Source organism: Sipha flava, unplaced genomic scaffold, assembly GCF_003268045.1.
Source record: "Sipha flava isolate LNK unplaced genomic scaffold, YSA_version1 127_pilon_pilon, whole genome shotgun sequence".
NCBI classification, from domain to species: Eukaryota; Metazoa; Arthropoda; class Insecta; order Hemiptera; family Aphididae; genus Sipha; species Sipha flava.
Genome location: NW_020271753.1, coordinates 312,677 through 339,519, shown reverse-complemented (window position 1 = coordinate 339,519; position 26,843 = coordinate 312,677). Strand labels below are relative to the sequence as shown.

At 33.8% G+C, this 26,843-nt stretch overlaps 1 protein-coding gene across 1 annotated transcript in view; it reads right to left on the bottom strand.

The window, feature by feature from the left end:
• Positions 1–26,843, bottom strand: part of LOC112694347 (synaptotagmin-7) — a 156,337-nt gene that overhangs the window by 56,675 nt on the left and 72,819 nt on the right. Inside the window, exon 3 of the mRNA XM_025569785.1 lies at positions 3,017–3,248. Within this exon, the coding sequence (XP_025425570.1) occupies positions 3,017–3,248 (232 nt within the window). The remainder of the gene's footprint in view (positions 1–3,016; positions 3,249–26,843) is intronic.

Below are 26,843 nucleotides of genomic sequence, written 5' to 3'. Positions count from 1 at the left end.
CTGCAAACGACAATCGTGCAGTGATTTTTGACCGGTAAATTGATCACTTTAACGCGATCATTCGGATCATTCCTGATTATTTAATATCGCTATTCCAGCTGTATTTAGCTGTATATTTCATACTTATTGGTGGACGCCTTTACATTGTAGCACAAATTCTTTATTTTATTCGATTCGACTCCGAGTTTTAAACCTATCATATGTTTTAAAATAGTGAAAGTATCTCTTCTTAGAGAACATTTATTTGTCATGTCAATCATTTCATTGTTCAAGCAGAACAATTTATTTGAAAAAATAACAATTATATGTTATACAAATATGATGTTATAAAATAGGGGAGGGGGAGCTTACTTCCATTTCCGCTAAAATTGCTGTAGCTAACGATGCAGTTAATTGTTGCGCCCTAATATGAAAGCAGTACTACATGATAATATTACAATACGAACATCGCATGTGTATACGACGTCGTAATCAATGTGTTGCAGTATCCAGGTCGATTTATTTAGCTAGTGACTTTTCAGTTCTCATATTTAGATTAACAGCATAATATCACTAACTTATTATAAATCATACGATGAAAAGTTTACCTATTTTATTATATGAATCCCAATTGGATAATATTAATCGAACATGTCAATATGGTAATTTTAATTGGTTTCTCGTTCTGATTTAGAAGTTTTGTTTTGTTTCGAATTGTATTACGATGCACTTCAGTTTAGTATAGAATATAAATTTTTTCACACTACCTATTGTTTAATTGTTATTCAAAAGTTGAATTTAAATTTTTGAGTATTGTCAGTGTTACATATTATCAGATAATTATGTCGACTACTAAACCATTTTAGAGCCACTTCTAGGGAATTTAAAATTTTTTTATATAACATCATTATCTTCATAATTAGTACATTATTCCAACGGTAAAAGTCCATATGAGACTATCGATCACGAGTCACACATCATATTTAATGCGCGTGTCTTGCGAGGTAGTGAAAAAGTAATCGGGAAAATTGAAAAGTTTATAAAAGTGAAAATGACAACGCCCACATCGCTTATTACAATACAATATTGATAATTTTGGTCAAGAGTACGTATATAAATATCGTATGAATCAAGCATGATTTGTTCTACGGTAAGACACTTGCGTTGCTAATTTAAATGTGTTGTTAGTATATCTCGTTAAAAAAGGCTGGAATCCGATTGAGTACGATTGATCTTTTTCGTAACCCGACTGAGCACGGTTTTAATCAAACAATAGGAACCAAAAATGAACCCAAAAACTACACAATTGAGCACGAAAATGGATGCGACGTTGCCGCTTTGTACCGTAGAATATTATTCGGTGCACCGTATTACTGTGCATGCAAGATTTTTTTATAATTATTATGTAATTCAATTTTAGATTTGTAACGATTATTTCATTAAAATTTTTACGGCTCAGGTTTCCTAAAAGAAATAACTCTCCTATAAAAAAACGACAAGACACCGTTTTTTTTTGCATTTTTTATATTGTTGGTGTATAGAGCTCGGTGCGCCCATATTATTATTACAAAATAAAATACATTTGAATATAATTATTTATAATTAAAAATCTTTTATTGGATTTTAATCACAAGTTATAATTAAATATTTTTTTTTTCTAAAAAATAGCACTCTTATAATTGTCATGAAAAAGGTAAAAATTTAATTTTTTTTTCCCTAAATACTTATTTTCAACTTTCAATAAGTATTTAAGTAGGTTTTCAGTATTTTTAAATTCGGAGTACTCACAATAAGCTTTTATAGCGGTATTCTTAATGCACGGTAAAGTCAAGGTGCACACGACAGTTTTCGAAATATCGCGCCATAATTTTACTGCGCGACACTCGTGTGTTGTGCTCTATTCATTTTAATGTGGTTTAAAAAAACGCGCAGTAAAATTACGGCGCGGTAAAATAACGTTAGTGTGTTGCCAGCCTAATAGTTTTCAATCTGACAACGTTATATAAAATATTTTTTTTTTACCCTGCTCATTCGGGTCATCAAAAAGGTCGGCCGATAACGACCGTGCTCAATCGGGTATCACCGTTAAAAAATGTACCCTCTGTGTGTGTACGGGATGGTAGAATTTTTGAAAAATTTGAAAGTTTGAACGTTTTGATTGTTTACAAATAGTTTTGTGTGTAGAATAATAGATCAGTTAAGAAAATATGCTCACCGAAAAAAATGTGCAGAACAATAGTTGTTGTAAACTAATAAAACTTATCATACCAGATATACCATAAGTATAAAATTTTGCCGTATAGGTAATTTTTATTTATTCATTTTTTTTTCATTCCAATACGATTGTAATGACATATCAACATATTATAAGATTTTATGCACTCGTGTTGTTTTTTTTTTAAACATATCGGAATCGCTTGAGATGGTAGAAAAAAAATTTATCTATACGTCACAAGACGTCTGGCAGACGTGAAACGACGAAATATGATTGTAATTATATTACGTGAAGGATGCCATAAGTAAGGATTTAATGAAGGATTTAAAGAACGTATTCTGAGCGAGTGATCAATGCAGACAATGGACGCACACACCCCCGTTTCCAAAGATAATCATTGATGCTGTCGATCACGGTGCACTGGTGGAATGATATAACTCTTTAGCTTACTTTGTTTCCACCTTCCTCTCCCTCATTCTGCCTGTCTATCTGTCTGTCTCTCTTTCTCTCTCTCTCTCTATATCTATCTATCTATATATATATATATATATATTTATATATTTTATATCTGTCTCTGTTTCTCTGTGTATTTCGTCCAAAGTACGAAAACATTAACAAAACACCGTTTTGCGGACGCCACTAGGACTAAACTACGGACACTGTTTTATCATCGGAAATACGTCATTTCACATCAAAAAACATCACACCTACGAGCGACGACCGGGCGAATAACCTGTGTGGGACATAGTTAGGGACATCTGTTCACAAGGGTGGAACGAGGCACGATAAATACGGGGTTGCACACAGATACCGCGCACTCACGTTGTCCTCCTCCGTTTTGACGTTCATCAATGACTTGGTGACATTCCATCCGCCTTGTGCCACGGCCGCAATGTCCTTGTGCAATAGGTGCTCCGCGGCGCTCGCAGCAACCGAACCGCCACCGCCACCGCCGCCGCCACTGCCACCGTGATGGCTACTCGCCGCGGACACGTCGTCGGCACTGGCCGCGTGCCCGGGCTTCGAGGACGATCCGCCGCCGAAAGAAGGCGAGCTGCAAGACGAACGGGGAAAAAAAAACAAAAAAAAAAAAACATGGTGTGTTAGAAAACAATAAAAATCAATCAATCACAAATTAAACATTTATCACGGGCGCACATTGTCGGTATTAATTATTCGCGCTTTCGACTGAACGGTCGAACACACATTCATATGTGCTCGGTTTAGTTGTTCTTGAATTAAATCGTTAACGTGTTTCATTCGGTCTGACTAGGTGATTTCTGTAACAACCAATGGTGAACCGAAAGGGGAAAGGCCATCGTGTATTGTTTTCGTGTACGAAAATCGGACCCGTCGATTGAACGTGACATGGTGGTTGTTCCATGGTTTCCGGATTTTCAATTCGGCCCCGAATGATCGATAAGATTTGTTTCGCGGTCGCAGGGTGAGAAATGGTCAGACGCATTACGGCGAACCCCATTACTCGTCGAAACGCACTGTGCAGCGGTCATAATGACTGGGGGAAGGGTGGAGGAAATCTGAACTGTGGCCACTAATTACTACAACACACTTTCGTTGTTACTGTGCGTAGTATTATACAATAATCGCGGTAGGGTAGAAATAAGAAACTAGATGGATGAGGTGTTCCGCGAAAACTCTGCTGTTCCCTACCCGTTAGCAACCCGTCGTGGTTCAATTCATTTACGAACACAATCTCGTTTGGTTATAAGCTTGTGTATTCACATGAACCGAGTTAGATTAGTCGTTCCGCACGAAAAACCTCGGTTCTTCGTACAATACACCAGTGTAAGACACACAATTTAGAACAACGCGGGCAACACATGGCTTCGCATCGGAATATTTCGCGCGTATTGCATTTTTTTTTTTGCTAACCGGAAATCGGGATCCGGTAATTTTTCGCGGTCACCGAAATTGATCGATGATAGCAGGAAAAAACATGGCACTTGACATGTCTTAGAGAGGGCGGGAAATAGAGTAGGTACCGTACTACGCGCATAATCTTATACAAACATCGTGATTTTACCGTGTAAGGTTATTTTGGAATTTTCCAATATTCGCATTTTACACCGTATTTGCCGAACAGTCACAAACAAAATTATTTTGCATCGTCTGCGTCGAACGTTGCGAACTATTTGTATTTTACTTTTTCGTTTTTCACATTGGTCAACGAGTCATTGAGTATAAGGACGTTTAAAGAAAAATATTTTAAATGCTCTTGAGTCGCGATCGAAAACCGTCTTCACGTTTCTTCTTTAAATGAAGAAATTAATAATTTTGTATTTATGGCTTGAAAACTATTATTTATCCAGTCGAGCTAATCCGAAAATAATTTAAATATTTCGAAGATTTAAGTTCACAAAATTTATACTAATTTTAACGTGTATATGTTAAAATACGACATTTATGATGGTTTCTTTTCATACAAATCAAGACAGCGAAGAATTTATATCGGAAACTAGCATATTACCGGTAATTTTTAATTTTTGATAATTATTTTTAATGCCAACGAAAAAAAAATAAGTTCTACATATATTATTATGTGGCCATAAAACATAACATTGTTTGGTGAGTGATCGGAAGAGATTAAATGGGATTTTGAAATATTGGTACATTTTAATCTACCAACAACAAATAGTTTAATTTTGGTCGAATAAATTGTTTTCGAGTGAACCACCTCTATTTTTTGTACACAACTCAATATACGGTTTTTACTCTATTTATTCGTTAATCAAAATTTGATTTAAGAATGTTCAGTTAAATAAGTTATCATTCCAAGTTGATTTTAATTTCAATTGTTGTGCGCTTCAAACGTTACACAGTCTAAAAAGTGAGGTATAATAATAAACGTAATATACTTTCTTTGTTTTGTATTCAAAAAATGTAAATGCAATTTATGACTAAAGGAATATGAAAAAAATGTGATCGTATTTTATATTTAAAAAAAAAAAAACGTAACAAATAAATAAATGTCTATATTATGTATAAAAAGAAACACATTAAACCCCCGGTGTTTAAATTTCAAGTCAAATAAAAATGGATTTCGTTAATTATTAAAGATATAAATTGAAATAAAAATAAATATGAACTTATGAAAAAAAAAAAAAAACTCAATAGCCTTTTTATATAGCACTTGACATTTAGATTTGGAGTATAAATTAAGACGAAAAACGCATTTAATACGAGAAAAATGACTGAGGATTTATATAAATTATTTTCCTCTCGGCGAACCATGCACGTACATTGAAATCAGGATCATATTTTCACGTAATAGAACGGCACACCAATAGTAATATTCTGATGATTGTCTTCAATATGACTGAACTAAAATGTGTCTCATTAATTAGCTATACACTGTATCTGGGCGATGAAGAAAATACGAAAAACGTTCTAGTACGTAATCGATAAAGTATGGTGCAGTACCTCGTCTGACCAATATCAGTTAAAAAATAGCGTTGATGCATATACAGTGTTCTTTCGATAGTGCATTGGAAGCGTAAGTCCTCTGCACCACGAAACGATTGTTTCGTCCGACCGAGGATCCGCCATCGGTCAGCACGATAAAAACCAATTACTAAACGGGTATTATCTTCGAAGATCGTTTGTCATCTGTCGTAAGTTCGCGGTCACCGAGGGGTCGAAATTTGTCCGTCCTCTTTCTTGACAAAACACTCAATGGGACACCTGCCAATTCCAGCAGTCTTCATAACAAATAGACTCGGACCCGACAAAATCCGTGACAATTCTATAATAAATAAAAAAAAGGACGAAAAAAAAATCCAACCAAACAAATGAACTTCAGTATAACATTTCTGGATGTTTTCGTGAAATGCGAATCTTGAAAAAGTGAAAAATTAAAGGAACACATGTTCATATAAAAAATGTATGCGTTCTCGGTTGATTTCTGGCGAAAAATGACGAGGAAAAACATGAACGCCACCGAAACCGTCTCTGCTGCGTCGTTACGTTTTCTTGACGATTCGTCAAAAGGTACTGAACTCGATGGAAAAATTCAAAACTTACTTTCAGCCAAATACCAGCTTTATTATTCATCACGAATAATTTAGTTTGACAGTGATCAGCGCAATACAGAAGATATCTAATTTGAATTCTTTGTATTGAAGGCCTCGGAAAAAATTCCCGCGTTATATTTAATAATTTATTTGATAAACACACGGATGTCATGACGGTCATTTTTGTTTTCCTCGGAACAACTCAAATCATTCATCGAATCGGGAAGAAGAAAATTAAAGTTTTCTGAAGATGAAACGCTTTTGATTTTCCGTTGTGTTTCGATTACGATTTAAAGTTCGTAGAAATTATCCGGCTATTCGCTTTTTATTTAACGTTTCGGCCGTAATATCGTATTACCTTTGGCGGTTATGACCGATTTTTTATATCGGGTCCCTCAACCACGTTTCCGCCGTGTCCCAGTATCGTGAAAAAAACGTTTTCGACAACAACCGTAAACCGTTATTAATAATCTTTCGTTACCAGTTGCCCACCGCGCCCGTTCGCTATTAGTCTGAACCGTTGGCGCAGTTTACCGGTGATGACTCGTCCGCAGATGCGTAAACAGTGTTACATCACGTAGAACCGAACAATGATTGATGCGTTACGCAATGTACCTAAATCGTACGCGATTCATCCTGACTCGCAGTGCACTTTATATTGTGCTCGAAATGGGGCGTGTAGATATTTTTTCACGAAACCAATGTTTCATCCGAAAATAGTGCCGATTTCAAAAATATAATATAATATAATATCAATTTCAAACGGTTCCGTACGCAGATCAGCAATCGACGCAAACGCGACGACAGTACGATACTGTTATTTTACACGTGTTTACCTCGAAATTACGTCTTCAGCTGTAGCAGTTTTAACTGTTTTCACAATTTCTTTCGATTCGTTTACAGGAATTAACGTACAATAACGCACGAGTCGAATAATTAAAAATAATCTGTATGGCGTGTCTTAAAATTGGTTTCAGGCCAGATAGAAATGATAAATTATTACTTAAAGATTTATCAATTTACATTTACAAGACATGTTCAAAGATATCAAATATACTACGTTACTCTGAATTAAAACTAATGTTTTTTCATGTATATTATGGATTCGCACGTTATTATGACATGTTTTCTGTTTGAAAAGTGTTGGTCTGAGACTTCAAAAAAAATCATTAAGGCCTCAGTATGCTTATTAAACGTAACCAACATAATAAATGTGATCTGATAACATTCCATGTAATTATGTGTTCCGGACCACCGAAATATATTTATTTATTTCATAATTATATATTTTATTAAATTAAAGTTATAAAAAGTAACAAAAAAATAAAATAATACCACATGTAAATAAATTTTGGTATATCTTTGCATAAATATCAAGTCCTTTTATCGGTAGTAAAATTTTCAACTCGCGTACCTACACGCTAAAGAAGTTAATCTAATACGAACAATTTTCTAGCAAATTATATATAAAGTTAGTGCATTATTATATTAACTCACAACCACTTGAAATGGTTATTTCATTTTATTCCACTTGTATTATACGAGCGTTGTGACTTGATATTTTATTTGCGCAGACGGTTTAATTTATTTTCTCGGTACACGTATACCTATTCAATAATTTATTTATGCTCGCGCATCGCTAATATATAATGCAAATATCCTAGAGTGCGGTTTATGTACTTTTTGTGTGATTCATATTCAGTTTGCATAATATATAATTAACTGTTCAACTTTTTGTTTTATTTTAACGAATTGCAATTGATTCTCAACCGTAAGATGAGCATTTTCAAATTAGAACAATTGAATTCCAACCAATTATTTTGTTTCCTCACCTAACTATTGTCTACCGAAAAATTCATTGTTTCCTTATCTATTCGTTCGACCGAAATTCAAAGTGAATATGATAAGGACTTGGATAATGTTTTTCGCATAACTCAGGAAGTTCTCAGAATGATATTTTGATTTAGGGTCTCTGTTTAACAGATACTGATTTAGCTAAAACCGGAACATAATGAATTAATTAGTTCTACGGGTTATTGGAAGTACGATAATTTTTTTTTCTTATTGTACTATATTGTGCACAATAATTTTAAATTTTATTTATTAATTTAAAACTCATTGTTTGAACTTTTTTTTTTTTTATTTCTGCAACTTACATAATTTCCTTTCTTGTGTTAAATTTTATTTTTACGCGTTACCATGTGTACATCTGGATTATTGTGGTATTTTTATTGCAGTTGGAACTTTATATAGGCGTTTGTGGTGTATTGTTAACACTGCAATAATATGTATTATTATATATATATATATATACAAACGTGCATACGATGTTACGACGGGAAAGTTATATCATGAATATTATCACATAAAAAATCCTTTTTTTTTTTTTCATGTTCACGATTTCACGTATTGTTCAAATTCTAAAAATTATTTTTACCAAGCATTATATGGTGGCATAGGCCTGCGTAGACTTGAATTTAAAGGAGGGCTTACAATACTTTTGGTCCCCTTCTTAGCCAAACGTGTAGGTATATTTAAAAAAATTCTAAATGTATTAATGTATTAAATAATTAAATAAACATAACTTAAATTGTTTATTGACCGTTGATCAGTGTTGCCGTTTGTTCTTGTAACTATTAGGATTGTGCAGAATTTTCGAGTACATGATGCGACTGAAGTAATATAAAGACTATAGGGTTGCAACGTGTTTTTTCAACAGTCTGTGAAAGCCAGCAAGTCGTCAACTTGTGAAAAACTACCAGGTTATTCTTAAGTATTATATTTTTATGAGACATTTAATCAAAACTTGGCTCAATCCATGAGTTCGGATAGTTGATCAATCGCGCAATTGTAATGATATACGCCGCTTTGAACCAAAATCTTTATACATTTACACACGTGACACAAAACAAAATGACATCATTTAAAAACAAAAGATAATTTTATATTGATTTAACTCCTATTGCGTTTTTCTAGCACTCTGAGCTGCGGAGTCGTTTTCACGTATTCGGACATCTGCAATCCGTACATTTTACAACTAATATAATAACTATATACTTTCATCCTCTTTTCCTTGTATGCGCAATTATATATTCCCGTTTAGAATGGTTGAACGCGTTTCATAACAATTCGTGTTGATGAACAACACTGAAATATCAATAATGAGATGCATTGAATACGTATGATGGAGCAGTACTGATTTTTAAAAAGATATAATTTGTATTATCTTTATATTTAATTTATATTAATATAAATAATATTAATATAAAATAATATTTAATATTGTAAAAGTGGAAACAACGCATGGTAGAAATTATCATGAAAATGTTCTGTATATTTCAACTGCAAATGAACACGATGTTCGGATGAAAATCAGTTAAAATGGAATACAAATCTGTGTCAAGCTGTCAGTTGAAGAGGTTGAACCAAGGGTTATTTTCTCTTTCGAGAACGTGAATGCGACAGGTAAATACCGGTCGCTTATAAATTGAATATAAGTATACATATATAAATACATTTATCATGGCGCAGAGTGGTAGTAGCCAAATTCATATAGTTGACGGGGTACAAAACTTCACTATCAGGACTATACAGGACAAAGAAAATAGTAAAACTAAAATTTTGATTTGAAACGTAGTCGAACGACCAGCACAGTGGATCAAAATAATTGCACGGATATAAAAGCCAGGTAAAAACGTGCGCACATTCGATTGCTCGGTGATTTGCATTCGACGTTGCACGAGATTTATCACAGTGATGTGAAGCGTATTGATAATTCGGTCAAAAACAGTAACGCGAATATATACGACTTTAAAAAGTATGATGAGGACAAATTAAATACTGTAGAAAAAATACTTTATGAAAAAAAAAAAAATGTACATGAACAGAATATTTATTATAATAATAATAAAAAAAAAAAACAATATAAAAATATGACGTTGTTCATAACAGTTCATATTTTTGAATTCACAATATTCTCAGTATACGGTGCATAATATCGTGTGGTCCGTGGACACATTTTCAAATGGATTTGGATTCGAAAACTTTTTTCGAACTGTTTGTTTATTCTATGCGGTAGGCAAGGATATCAATGACAGAAATTCAATCTAAATAATTAGATTTAAACTCCGAACCATCCCGGCGTTACTAAATCGGTCACGGTTAGAATGCGTACAGTATGTTATACTAACACAATTTCGAACGGATGAAAAACAAAGAAAAAAAAAAAAGGTGTAGTAAACGTTTTCTTCGGCTGATTAATTAATTTCAACAGCCGTCTCGCCGAAATTACCACTTATATTTAGAAATTCGTGCTATTTCTTATCGCTGACCAATCTGACTCATAATCTGATCCACGTCCGTTTACCTATTTTAAAAACGTTTCGCACGCCAGGACCGTGACATAAAATACATTACATATTTTGAGGAAAATCAAACCTCGAAGGTACTAAATATCTGTTTGAATTACCCTCCCAGCTTGATTTAATAAATCATTGATATAAGAGTGACAAATTAATTCTTTATGATTAGATATATGTACACGAAATTCGTTAATTTATTTCGACCTTGATTAGTTATTGTGTTTTCTTCTATTTGATTGTAAACACTTTGACATTATTCCGTATAACATTTCTGCAGGCTATAGCTCATCTTTAAATAATGTCCATAAATGACGTGTATATTGCTTCGAGGAGACAGGGAAGAAACACTAACAGTTAGATTTTTTGTACAGTTACTCAACATTTTTTTAATGTTTATCGATTAAAAACGAACCAATAATTAATTAGTCACTTGTTCTATTATATGTAATTTTATTTTTATTTATCAAACGATAAAAACGAAAACATTTTATATTATTTATCTTTAAGTATATATAGAGTAAATTCGGATTATCTTATTATAAAAATATTAACAAAATTAAAATTCCAAATTTAAATACAAATGTATAAGACAACGTATGGTTATTAGTTCTTGTTATTAACTTATGGTTTCTCCTTAAAAAATTGATTTAACTCAGATATAGTGACCTTTTAAAAGTAAATCACAAATCAAATAATAAGTTTAATGAGATGAAATGAAGTTTAATGCGTGAACAAGGACAAGACTTTTGGTTTCGATTTACCACCCGAAAAAGTATTTGCCAAAGAATTACTCACATAAATAAATAAAAAAAAAAGTCTTATTGTAAATCAATAAGTTTCAATTAGCCTAACTCAAGATCTAAAAGGTTATAATATGTTATATTTTACATCTTGGTGTGCATTATGCAATTCATTTTAAACGTCATTTTATAATATTAAACATTTTTACTTACGGAAATGTGTAACATGGCGTGACGTATAGGCAAAAGTACTACACATCTGCACTAGTGGTCGGTGCAGTATGCTAGTACATGGTTATAAAAGATGTACGAACACAAAATGTCCATATTAACCATGTACAGCTATGGTAACCATAGAACACAGGTAAATGCAACATTGGATATGTTTTAGGTTAAAAACCGTGTACTTCAGGTCTCATGGGTTTTCCATTCCGATCTTAAGACGTGTAATTTCACGGATCTTAATAAAACTACATCATTCGTCTAACCATTACGCTCCGAGACGTGCAATGTACAATATAAATTTTATTATTTTCGTGAAGGAATCCAATTAAAAACCGTCGTTGTGATTATACATCGATAATTATTGATTATTTATAGAAAAAATAATTAAAAAAAAATATTATCTCGTATATGAAGATATTTCGCTAAAAAAGCCTTGTCTATTAAATTAAAGTAAGTCACGTTGCGATTTCTAAACATACAACTAATAAATAATTTCATTAGTTTTTCTGCAGCATCACAAATTGAGTATTTGTCTTCCTTTTCAAAATTAACTTGTTCAGGACCGACGAACGAATTACATTTGAAAAGAATTGCAAAACTTTGTGAAATGTAATCGTGTATACACCACAAATCACAACGTAAACCGACATTAATAACATATTGGACAACGTACGAATTGGACATTATTCACGGTTCAACGTGAGAGGATTTGTTTTTAAATTATCTTTCCTATCCTGATGTGGACACCATACCTGCATGTACTCTATATTTTACAGACGTGGAAAATATCAAATTCGTGTTCAATCGAACCGATTTTTTTTAATTGACTTTAAGAAAATAGTAAACTGACCAGTATGCCAGGATGTTCAGTTGTCGTACTTAAAAGGATATTAAAGTTTAAAAAAGCTCATAGTTTGCTAATAAAATTAAAATATATAATTGTGAAAAACCTACGAGAAGACATGTGTAATAGTTTTTGCTTGAAGTTCGATAATCAATCAGTTTATTCTAATAATTAAGAAAACAACACACAATTAGTTATATTGTTCGTAGACTATGCTGTACGTTTGTAAAACGGAGACGAGGCATGGGATTTTGACATCCTGTTAATCGAACTTTAATCCTAAATCACTAAATTACATTAAAGTATGTATTAATGATGCTGTCCTAACTTAACATTTAAGAGTTTCAACATTTCTGGACACCCTACTGGATATATACGACTTGAATGTATCGACTATCTGAATGATATTATAACTTATTTCGCCTAATTAGTTCTTCAACCAACATTATTTCGCGTCCAATGGTTTAACAGCAGTACATTTACATTAAAAGCATAATTATAGATATTCCAATAACTTTCAATATCAACTGTTCGATTTTGGTTTTTAATTTATTTCCGTACAGACACTTATAATCGCTGAATCGTTCAATTTTAAAATGTAATTACGTTTATAATGACTTCCGTGAGTCGACAACAATTATTTTATTGCTACCAATGACATAATTAATATTTAATGAAATCCAAAATTCTTTCAATAACGTTAATTATATTTACATTCGAAAAAACCATAAAAATAAAACATTTTTAACTAACTATAAATAACCCGAAAAAATCTTTTAAACCATACCATCTGTTATCGCTATATATTATGGCAAACGGTGATAAAATAATTCATTGCAAATTTCAAACTGGTCGAAATCGTAGTTAAACCAATTAACTCTTCGTTTTACTCAGACACTAAATTACATATAATAAAGTAAATAATCAGTTTTTAATAGGAATCATAAAAATTAAAGTAATTGTATCCATATTTTAAATCGTGTATTTTATGTTTATATTTGTTAAGAAACACAACAAATAATAATATGGTCACGAAAAATTCGATAAAGTCTCTATTGAGTTTCAAGGTCTTTCCAAATATGAATTTTATTCAATATTTTTTAACGGCTCTAAAAAAAGTTTTTTTTTTTATTTAATAAAATCTAGAACTAAAATTGTCATTTCTCAATATGGAAAATATTCAAAATCTTGTGTAATATAACACATTGATTTTTATAAAAATAAAATATCATGCAATAATAAATAAATAACAATGATGTCAACTTCAAAGCTTTTTCCTTCAAATTACATGATTTTTCGAATGATATTGTTTTAATTTAAAGTTTGTGAGTGCAATTATTTCTGATAATTGGAAAATTTAATATTAAATCATCTATTTTTTTCAAATTCGAGATAAAAAAAAAAGTCTACATCCTTTTTATATTGGCTCTTAAAACATTTCATTGCTTATTCCAGTACTAATGTCTTTTTCGTTCTTGGAGAATTTTATATAGATAAAATAAACGAAGTACGTTTAGTTACCGCAAGTGACATGCCATAACGAGACATAAATAATATTATTTTCAAATAAACGACTGTCCTCCAAAAACGCATATACATCATGGATGAAAAACTACGGTTAAAAGATCACGTTTAAGAGTCAAAATCAACGTTCAGAGCTTAAGACATTTGACTAACACAATTGATCTCTTTTACACAATAAAATATATGTAAGAAAACACAAATTATTTAGGTAATAACATAATAGAATGTATGCAGTCTTGCTGTAATGTGCGAACAAAAGCAAATTAAAAAAAAAAAATTATATGCAGTTCAGTAGCAATATTTTAACTGGATAATCCGTTTTTATACTCTTAAAGTCGTGTAATTGAAAATATATAGACGATTTCATTGTCTTGACATATTTAAGTTTTCAGTCCCTGCAGGTGATTAAGTAGTCGTGTGCGGGTAAAAAGGTTTTTCCTGTTTTATTTATTTTTTTTTTTATTCTTCTTAAGTAAAAATACGTTTTGGAAACGCATCGCGTACAGGTGAAGATCTCACAAGAGATATTCCATTTTTTCAATACATTTAACAGATACGTGAAAAATATTTAAATATAGAAGTAAAAAACGTGTACATACCATAAAATCATTTTGTGTTGGGGCTAAGCTTCCGTAACATTCATATGACCACCTATAATCACTGTGTTATTGGTAAACTGTATCGTAGCGAGAAAATCATTTCGAGGATTAAGCAAGAAACCCTCACTCGTAGTTAGTTTTTATTGTTATTGGTCGAATAAAAAAAAAAAAAAAACCCAATATACATATTTTTTGTGAGAATTCGTATAAATGTAATAATCATCACTAAAAAAAATGTATTTTTAATCTTATGGAACACTTGGATAGTTCGTTTGATACGTCGTCGTTAAAAATAAAAGTTTAACACATTCCGAGGTGCCCGTAATAACCCCCCCCCCAAGCCCCAGTTACGCTACTGATAGTAAATATTCGACTCGTTGATCGAGTGCTAGCGATAAGATTTTAAGCGGTTACTATATTTTATTTCTCGCTGGAAGAAAAAACAAAACAAAACAACTCGTGACCGCGCGAGGAAAATATAATATTATCGTACGTAATGTCGGAGCGGGCGTTGAATACAAACATGTAATAATCGATAAAGGCAATAAGAGAATGTCGCGTTTACGCGATACGAACTATACCGTGTTTGCTATTGTATCATTTACCTCCCGCCGGGACGGTCGGACTCAGTGAGTAGGTAGCTGAACGAATACCCTGATGTTACGTACGGTATAATTTGAATTCGTAGTGCACACGTGTGCGCCGTTTCGAAGCCACTCGGGGCGCGTGCACGAAAACGAAGGGACGGCGGAAAACCGAACCGTAGTAACGATGTGTAATTTTTTTGAACTTTCTTTTATCATACCGCGCCCTCTGATAGTCGGTATCGTGGTGCGAACGGGCGTGCGCGGTAATAAGCGTTTCCGGGCGATATTTGACGTTCACGCGAATCGTCGAAAAGCATCAAAAGCAAGAGAAAAATTATGGAAAAAAAAAAAAAAAAAATGAAAAATAGATGAAGACCAAAAAAAAAAAAACCGTTCGTCGAGAATCGCTCGGCATTATTGTACCGAAAACGGAACGCTGTTCGTGCGCGTTATTGCGTACGAAAAAATACCGACGTACAGTTAGAGCACGCGATTGTTTCTGATAAACGGTGAAAACCGTACAGACGATCATGTTAACACGATGTTCAAAATTAACGCCGTTCACGCGTCTCTGGCGGTCTTGATGACTAACGAACGTCTTAGAGTTTTTAAACCATAAACCAGTGGTTCCCAAAGTGTGCGCCGTACTGTTTGTACAGAGGCGCCGCGCCGTCAAGAAATACTGTCGGGTTAGGTTAATGATACGGAAGCCGATAAACTGCAAACGGAGTGCGATCCGCAGTTGTGTGTACCGCTGTTATTGCTATAGTGCCGGTATTTTTGTTCGCATTGAAAATATTTTATATCGAATGAACACAATTAAAAGCGTTTTACGGAAACGTTGCATTCTCGAAACGTTAAGCGAAAACGATAAATCGATTATAGAGGTGTTTAACTATAAATTTGGTTCTCATGAAACGTTAGCGAATTTAGTAGAAAATTGGTGCTGTTTTGCGAAACCGTGCGCTTTCGAATGCAACCGGGATACTTATATTTCGGGTCGCGATCGGACGTCGCCACGTCTATCTTGTTTTGAAACGTTGTGGTAATACATCATGGTTTCTTTTTTGAATGGTTGAAATTATCGTTCGAGTTACGTTCTGTTTGAACGGTTGAGTGATAATAATGGTACCTATAATAACAGTAATAGTACGAAATAATATTCGAAATGTTCCGCTCTTAACAGTTCAAAATATTCATAATATATATCACGGACAAACTGGATGTCACGTGAGTACAAATTTTATATGATTATAAGAAATATGGTAAATTAAAAATAATTATATTTTTATATAATATAATTGATAATGATGTATGATTGATATGCATATGATGGATAGCGATACGATGTATTTCAAGACTACTTATTTATTTTTATTTAGTGTAATATACCTGGTTTGTAGTTGAGCGGTTTTGTGTACGCTTCTATCTGTAATGACTCTGTATTTGTATGCATTTCTAATAATTATCCACCAGAAATCTGAATCCAAAATCGATTGCCTGATGCAGCGAAAGCAACATTCAATGCATCCGTGCGCACCCTTATGATAATTTCTCCTTTCTATATATATATATATATATATATATATATATATATATATGTATGTATATAAAGAACAGGCCTTTTTTTATGTTCCTATTTTTTGACAACACTATTTAACATTTCTCAAATTTTTTTTTACAGAGTTATCCCAAATACCTTCCTGAGTGTCGCCACATCATCCGATATTTTATTTTTTTTGTTACAGTGGAGAGAGAAAAGAGGATTTGAAAAATGTTAAATAATATCGTCACAAAATATAATCACCCTCTTCTCCCCCAGACAAAAAAAAAAAAAATGAAAAAACAGGTGACGTCGTGTCATCAAGAAAAGTATTTAACATAACTCTGCGAAAAAAAATTGGAAAAATCTTAAATAGTGTAATTACAAAATTGGAACATAAAAAAAGGTCTGTTATTCTTTATATATATAAGGATATGAATTATAGAATAATTTATAAATTTTATTATTATTTTATTTTTAATTTTTTTTTAATTCAACTACCACTTCTATTTAGCACTTGGTCGAATTAATTAAAATAAATAAAATATATATTTTTCTTCTTTAAAACACATCAGTGTGTGTTTATTTAAGCATTTAATTTAGAGAAAGAAAAGACTACACACGGGTGCAACCGAATTATTCAACTAGTACTTCTATATTTTTGTTGATGGAAAAAATCGATGACAATTACATTTAGTTATTACTTTTTCATTTTCAATAAGTATAAGTGTAGCTTAATTATTATAATACGTGCGTTATATTGTTCTATTTCCATGCCACTACAATAATCGTTTAAGAGTGTTCTCCTTAATATATAACTTTCTACGTTATTTTAAGTATATTAACTAGAATGCGATGTAGAACGTAATGTCAGTAGTCGTCTACTTAAACGATACTTCAGACGTATATTATTCTCACTTGCAATTGAATTAGCATTCGAAATACCATCGTCGAATTTAGTATTCAAATGATATGTCCGACACTAATAATATAACGTGTACTGTTTGGGAATTCAATTCCTAAAGAATTTAATAAAATGTAAATGTTTAGATGGCTTTAGTATGTACATATTGTATAATCATACATAAATATATAATATATAATATATATATATATATATATATATATTATATAGGTATACTACACATGGCTATACAATATGTTAGTGAAATTACAGATCAGGCCAAGTAGAAACACATAGCCTTTGTCCAATTCTCGGATTAAGCATTACGTGGTAACATTTATGAATATCTATAATTAGCTGTGCAATAGTTAGTAAATTATAACGTATAGTTTAAAATGATACTTTTCGTTCGTCATTTTAAAACGATATTGTGTCACAGAAAAAAATGTTTAGAAAAATTATGAACTGAAATGATTAAAATTAAAAAGTTTTATTGATGATTTTTTATTTACAAATTGGTGATGGGATAACGTTGACAATATACAGTTGTCAATTGCCACTGATAACACATTTTAGCGCATATGTCTTATTATGTAATACAAACCGGATGAAATCCAGTAGCTAACTCGTTTGGTTTTGGACCACAAAAGTGCTTAGTCAGATAATTTGACAGTTAATGAGAAATATATATTATTGAATAAGCCATTTTAGTTTATAGGTCAGTATTCGATTAATTAATTGAAGTGACCATAAATTATGTCTTAAACAATTGTATATTGTATTAGTTATGACAGTGTGACGTAATAATTAGATAAAGAAAAATAAAATGCCAAAGTTGAAATGATAAAAATATTATTATTTAGAGTTTTATTATGAATAAGATATAATTTAACTACAATAAACATATTATTTATTAATTATACATTGTTTAAACATTTCAGATAACTATAAGACGTGTCAAAAGATTTGAATATGCTGATAATAGCTTTTCTTGAATCCATGTACATTTGGAGAACCTACTAAAATCTTTGATCACCAACATTTTTTTTAAAGAAAAGTTATCTTTTTGTAAGATTTTGGTCTTTTCTAATCGGAAGTTTAATCTAGATCATATATATGATCATTCAAACGATTGAACTTTTTGTAAATAAAAAATAAACACGAATATAACGATATGTACGATTACGATGTATAAACTTACAAACCCTATACGGCTCGTTAAACGTTTCAAATTGAAAGAAAGGTGAGATAATCGCCGTAAGAATCCTGTGTACGACAATAGAAAATGTACGAAGCCAAAAGAGTTATACAATTGTTTCTTTCATGGTTCGGATTTTTTATGTGCTTAGATATAAATACTTCGTAAGGATATTTAATAAAAAGTATACAGTCGAAATAATGCGATTCCAAAAGAAAAATAATATCAAAATACGTACATGTATTTCTGCATTTGACCTCTTCATATGTCATAATAATAGATTATCCGACAGGGTATGTAATATTTCTCAAGTCAACAAATACGTGTTTTTATGGATATTCGATTTATCTTTTGTGAGAGGTCGTAGACGTTTTTGAAGTAATAGTCTACAAAAAGTGGAACTATAGTGGTATCCGTCTCTGGACATCACGAATAATTTGCCGAACTACTATTATAATTATTCATATAATATATAGTGAGCCTATTTAAAATTATTTATTTTTATTTTTTACTATCCAAATCACAGTAGATAGTTAAATAATACTTAGATAGCGAAAAACTAAGTTAAATATTTGGTTCTGTGAAATATGTTCTAATTATTTTAAAAAAACAATAATCAGTGTATCAATTAAATTAAATATTTGATAGCATATAAAATAATATTTTACACTTAAAAATAAATCTGTACATTAAGTTTTATAGTAATTAACCAGTGTATGGAATCAATGTTTAAGGATAGAATAAAACGTATCCGGTAGGAAGTCTGTTGTGAGAAAAGCAATACAAAGAAAAAAAAAGAAAAGATTTCTTTCATCAGACGGAAATGATGAGTTCAGCTCTTATAACATACCTACTCTTATTTATACCTTATACGAGTAACAAAATAACAATTTAATAATTTGTGTGGCCATTCTAAAATACCCTATTCTTAAAACAATATTCAGAACACGTTATAATGATATACATGCAGATCGTATGCCGAATAAACCATTCTTCTTCTTCTTTTTCTCCTTCACCTTTCTCCCAACTATTTGGGGTCACCCACCCATGTCCTAAATCTCCACTCATCTCGATTTTCTACATTTCTACGCACACACCATCGGCTCTCATATCATTTTAAATCGTATCCAACCATCTGTTTTTTGGTTTTCCTCTCTTCCCTTTAATTTTCATTTTTATAACTACTCTTACTGCCTTAGTTTTCTCTTGTCTCATCACACGCCCAAACCCATCTCAGTCTATTTTCTCTCATAATGTGCTCTATCGACACTATACATCTTACTTAATCGTTCCTTATTCTATCTTATCTTATCACTCCACTCATCCATCCATGCATTCTAATTTTTAATAATCCAAAAATATTAAATATTAGGCGTGAATTATATTTTATACTGAAAAGCTTTACAGGGCCATCGGGCGAACATCAACTTACATATTAATAAAATATATGGTACACGTCATCAAATATACATCATTTGATGACCGTCAACGGGTGTAAACACAAGTGTAACGACCAGTAAGGATTAAAAGTCATCGAAATCGAATTCGCGCATATTACTGCACGTCTGATTTTGATCGAAGTGTTCGAACGCTTGTTCAAAGTTGTGGTTAAGTATACCCGAATTCACGTTGACTTTGAACGTCGTCGACGTCATTGACGGAGTCGTAAAGTATGTATTCGTAAAGCGATCGTATACGATGTGCTCTGCACAATATGTAGTCTGTTCCATTTGCTTTCGTATCGATACGTGCGTGAATACTCGCGTTTAAAATCGGGTTTTCATCTTATCGCGATGGTGGTGCGAACGGTATCGCATTGGTTACAAAAAGGAAACGATCAGTACAGAAAACCGGATCACGAAGCGACGAGCCCGTGAACGTGTTGCAGGCGGTGGATTGGACACGGGATCGTTGTCGATCGGTGGAGTGCACGCGTCAACGTGCGCTGGGAGCGTATTTAGACTTACTTCTAGGGGAGGGAGGAGGGGCGACTCAAATTATTACTTTAATCTAGGCTCAAAATTTACAAATAAAATATTTTATAATATTTAAATCCGGCGAATCCTTAATATTTGTAGTTTTTTAATGCCAGATCCATTTGGATCGACTTTTGTGTAGTACTTGTTCTAGTTTGCACGCGTCAAATATTACGTATTTGTTATGTGTTTTCTCTCCCCTCCCCGAAAATTTATCGCGCGACGCTAGAACTACATTTGTATATCCGATGGATCCATTTTCATTCGATAATCGGAATCACGGAGGCTCATGATAAACGCTGATTGAACGTTATGGAATATTTAGTTTTTTATTACGCCGTACGCCGTGCAAAGGACTTCGCGTTCAACCTTCGGTACGCGAGGAAACGTGTTTGTACAATAATCAATTCCGAAGCAGTGTGTGCGTTCGTCTAGCCAAATCGTTCGTTAGTCTTCGAGCCGTGACCGCGGTGCCCACAGACAATAGTTTTACCATGGTTGTGTGTAATGTTAGACCGTAGTGTAAAAAAAAATGGCGGAAAAAAAACCTTTACCATTAGTGTTGTGGCACGATAGAATAACGATATGATCGCAAAGTATATTTGTTCTTGAGGCAACGTTGTGGTCCCATGCAATTTATCGCGTATTATCAGGTCTATACCGAAATCATAGATTACGTAATCTAACAATAGTAATAATAATAATAAAAAACCATTTCGGTTTCGTTAGACAAATTGATGTTTCACGAGCCCAATTGTTACCCGTGTTCAGACATTACGTTATCAGAATACCCTGTGCGCTATACAATATTAAATATTATGCGAAGAACAGTACTATTAATAATTTCCGTACCGACGCACTTAAGACTAGACATCCGATATATTTCCTTCCCGCAGTCGTATTCAATATAAAAAAATAAAAATAAATCTCTGTTTCGTCCGCAATACCGTTCCGGACGATAGCTCTGCTGCAAACGAATTCGAAATTATTTCACGAAACATTCGAGGAACGCGTTATGTTTTTCATCAACACGTTTCTAGTAGTGTAGCGGTGACGCTAGATGATTCTTTATTAACTACGGTTTTTTTATTTATTTATTTTCCAAGTAACAATAGTAAATAACCACGTGCCGTTAAATAATTTATAGGATATTACTTTTATTCTTTTAAACATTCCAAATCAATTCTCAACACTGCTGCTGTTTGGCGTACTCGTTAAACGCGGTGCGTGTATAAATATTTATAGTACCTATTGTTTATACGTTGCACAATGTCGTAATGGTAACACGGTATTTCAGTTCTATGAGAAAAAAAAAAAGAAAAAAGCTCTATAGTGTCAAGTGTAAGAGGTTACAGAATAGGGTCACAGAATCCGGAATCACACGCAAACGGTTTTGGACAAAAGCGAATGACGTCGTAGAAGAAATGAATTCACCGCGCAAAGGTTAACATTTGCACTTTTTATTTATCCCATATCCCCCCACCATAATAAGCCCTGAGGACTCATTAAGGAGTCTCTTCCACGTATGCGCATCGATCGCGCGAAACACGCACGCACAGGTTTACTGCTGATATAAAATATCACGTTCCGCCTCCTGTGCAAAATGCTTACGTTGCGTACGAAAAATATAGGGTAACCGCGTGGCGGATACGCGAGTGCGCTGTGACGTCATCATAAGTGCGTGCGATTCCTAGCAGTGTGTGTGTCTCCTCTTTCGCAGATTCAATTGCCGGTGAAAACGGTTTCGTTATTTTTTCCTTCTTTCTTTATTTCTTTCAAAACCTCGCGACAACCCACTCGACATGCTTGCTCGCGGAGTCGAGTTCGAGTTCAGCTGTTGTTGCGCTGTAAAAACCATATGATTCGCGACTTCGTGACCTCCGAACGAAACCGCCGGCGATGGTTTCGTTCGGACGAATCGATTGTTTGGTGTATGGGGTTAGGAAAATTCAAAACTTCCGGGTCTTCCGGCGAATTGTCAGCGGTCGTTGAAGTTCAACGAAAAACGGAAAGAACCCTAGTCACGGAAAAATATTTTCAACAAATTTTACAGCTTTCGATCGTGTTAAAAGTAACGGATCACAGTCAATAGTACTCGTCAATACGATTTTGAACGTTTGGTGTTACTGCGAACTTGAAGTTCACGCGTATTCGAAACTACGCATAACGGTTGCTCCCGAAGATTAGTGAGCGCACAATTTTCGCATTTCAAACGTAATTGATTTACGTATGACTTTATTCCACGACTGTCGGATATTTGAAATCCGTCAGAAATTCAAGAACTCGTATCCTCCGTCCTGAACGGTCGACGGGTGTTTTTGCCGTGAAATTTTGGAATTCGATGCGTTACACCAAAGCATTAAATATATTTATATTCCTATAATCGTCAGCAACACTATGCGGACTTTCTTCGTCTCTTGCGTTCGCGGAAAATTTCGCAAATAAAATATCAATTCACTTCGGCGCACGGATGAAAATAACGTAAAAAGTTATTAATTTTTTGCACGTGTTTTAGGGTACAACTGAAAATTTTTTTCATTTCAGTAAATACACTTTTTTTTCAATTGTACGTACACATAACAATGCGTGATATTATTTACGTCTATAGACAGATGTTAACTAAGACAACTTGTAGTTTCTCGATTCGTATCGTGACTTATACGTTCAATATAATTTGTAGAACATACACCTGCATGTCTGTCCGTTTTACAGTGCTCACTTTAGTGAGCAACTATGGCTACTGGTCTGAGTCGACCACAAAACGATTACCAGTAACGGTAACTAAAAAGAAAAACACCGTCGCCGATATTACATCTATCGAATTCTACAACAATGACTTCACGGTCCACTGGTGCACAAAAAACAATAATTCTGTTCAACGCACGTGTGTTCAGTGCTTTAATTTTCAACGTTCGTATAAGATTTAAAATTGTTTCGTGGTTGCCCGTTACAGTATCACTTCGGTGAGGTACATGACTAGTATCACGTATATAAATACATAAAACTTTCGTAAATGTGGAAACTGTAAAATCACGGTAGGAATTACTGCCACGATGAGTTTAGTTTTATGGTTGTTTAATGCGCTTTGTTTTTTAGGATTAAGTACGATCATCATCAAAATATTCTCTGAAAAAGGGAACATTTACAGTACGTATAACTGTAAGGTTGAATAGGTCTAAAATTAATCGTTTTAAATTTTATTAAAAACGGTAATTTGTACAAAAGTATTTTTTATTTTTATTCTCCGGAAAAAAATTAACTTTACGTGACCATAACATTTATTAAACGATTCGTAGTTGCGTATTATGAGAAATAAAAAAACAATTCATTAATTTATCGAAGTTATTTGAATGAAAAAAAAAATGAACACGTCAAGTAACCTAAGTTTTGCTTTTTGACTCATTAATTAATTAATTAGTGGCTATTGTTGCCGGACACTTTTATGGATGACAGACAACAATATAGAACCTTCGGGATGAGATAAATGAAAAGATCTTGTCCGGATCTCACGCATCTCACGTACGGCCAAAGGATCAGAAGAACTGTCATGTCAAGCAGCTATTATGATGTGTTACGGTACACGGAACGTGTTACTGCTGCAATACGTGCGGTCTCGGTTGTCGAGTATTCGGTAAACGATGAAATTATGCGATTCGTACGCGTTAGCAACACCATGAGTGTACGCACATGATGTTAGTACATTGAAACTGCCGTGTAACGGCAGTGTTCGATCAGTGTTAGCCCGCTGTTGGTTATATTATAATATTGCGAACGTACAAGTATTTCGCTCTGCGCAACACACGCGCGTAAAGTTAATAATAATACTATTGTTATTATTATTACTATTATGCATAATATTCCCGGCACTTGACGTCGGTATATTATGTGCACTTTACACGGACGTGTATCAACGTACGTGCACCGGAGCACACGCTCATAAGTAAAACGGTACTTTTCAGGGCCACCGATTGGCTACGAGGCACAACAAAGTGACGAGGTAAGACCCACACGAAGGTAATTGTTATATCGGAGAAATAGTGTGGTTTTACAGCGTCAAATCAAAGGAAGAAAACGGACCAATGAGAACGAAATGTCGACGCCTGACTGAGTATAAAAACTTTTCAGTGCATCGATACTCCATCACCTTCTTCCATTTGTTCAACATTTCAACCCAAGTACGATACCGAAGAAATGAAGAACGGAAAGCATCCCAGCACATACATCCCCGACGACGACGCAGACGACTATTGACTCGGAGATGACGTCGTGCAAATAAAATCACAGCAACAGTCAATCACCGTCGAACCTTTGCACATATAACGGCATTTGCACGCGACACCCGTCGACCTGTTGCAGCGGCCCCGTATCGTCCGACGAAACGAAAAACGACTAAAAAAGGATCAAAGAGCAGCGTTGACCGCGTATCCCAAGGACGGTGTGTATCATCATCATCAATGGCGTTTATTCATCACGAATAGAATCATCATCATGGTATGTATGCGGTTTACTATTTGCGTTACAAAGTTAGCGGTTTTTACTATCAACAATATAATTTTCGAACGCATTGCCGTTGCAGTTTTACAAAAACTCATCCATCCGACTTGGATAGGTATTAGGGTACCTTACCTGAGCTTAGCGATACGAACGTTTTTTATTATAATGTACTGTAATCAGTTTTTCCGATGATTTGCACGAAATAAAACGATTGATTTAATCATCGTGGTGTAAAACTTTTTTTTAATTCTTGAAATTCGCAAATTTTGAATATTTGCTGCAATATACTTAATTTTATAACTAAGAAAATATGTTTTTAATCTTGATCCTTTTATCTTTTATCCTAATTTTGATAATTCGACCTCGTGTCCGGTGTCTCGATATAAAATAATATATATTTACCACAACTGTTGTTTTCAACATTCAATACAAAACGTACAAAACAGCATAGAACGTTAAAGTGTTATCTGGTTACCCTCTATTGTCCGCTAACATATCGCAACACGGTTTACATTTTTTAAACTTTTTTCGAAAAGAAAATATTTCTACGTGGTATTTTTCAGAGCATTTTTTCGTTAGTATTATTCTTAAACGGATCACTTGTGTATGATTCCACATGGGACTGAAATAGTTTAAAACACCAACTTTCGCGAGACAGCAAAAAAATCGTCCTTCGATTATTATTGCGCTTTTGGGTACTAAAGTGTTCGTGTGATAGGTGGTTACGAGGGGGGAGGCTGATTGCGTGATCAATTGATGTAGAAATATATTGTCACCAGAAGTTTGAACGGTGACCATCCTTACGGAGAAAAGCCGTTCCGACGCAAAGTTTGTAAAAAGTTGTTTGTTCCCTTGGCGTGCAACCATTAAAACGACGAATCACAGTAGTTGTTGCGCACACAAGACATCTAAATCGTGTTTTATTGTAATGGACGTAGCCAAAAATCGTTCGTTCAAAATGGCGCTTTGACGAGGCACTCGAGAACCCCAACGGATAAATAGCCGTTTTCGAATGAAAAGCGATCGGATTAATTTCGCTCCGCCGCGATGTCTCTTGCACGTTGACAAAGAAAAAAAAAACGATACGGACGCGTGTGTAAGCCGAGCATCTATCGAACCGACGTGCTACGACTGTGCACTCCGATTTCATCGGGATTTGACGATCGAGCGATTAAACGCGTCGCACCCGGGTTTCGTAACGTAACGATTCGACGTGAAAACGATTTACGCATCGTCGATTGTTGGGCGCGCCTCGTTCGAGTAAGTGTTGTCGAGGGTAACCGGTTACATTATATATTATATATTATACATTATCGGAGAGCATAATGATTTCGATACCGGCCGGTAGAAACGATGATCCATGCGATAAGCTGCGGGGAATGTCGACGAATCAACTCCACGAAAACGTGAACGCGTCGAACAATATGAACTTGTCGCGCGTTACACCGTACGCAGCGTCCGAATCGTGCGTACGACGGTGTATGTGCGGTGTAGTGATCGCTGTGCACGACACGGCGTGCTCGCGATTAATTATTTAAAAGACGTAGGGCGTTCGATGCGAGTGTGAGATGTTGTTGAGAATTTAGGCAATCGAACACTGGTGTATTATACAATAGAAATAAA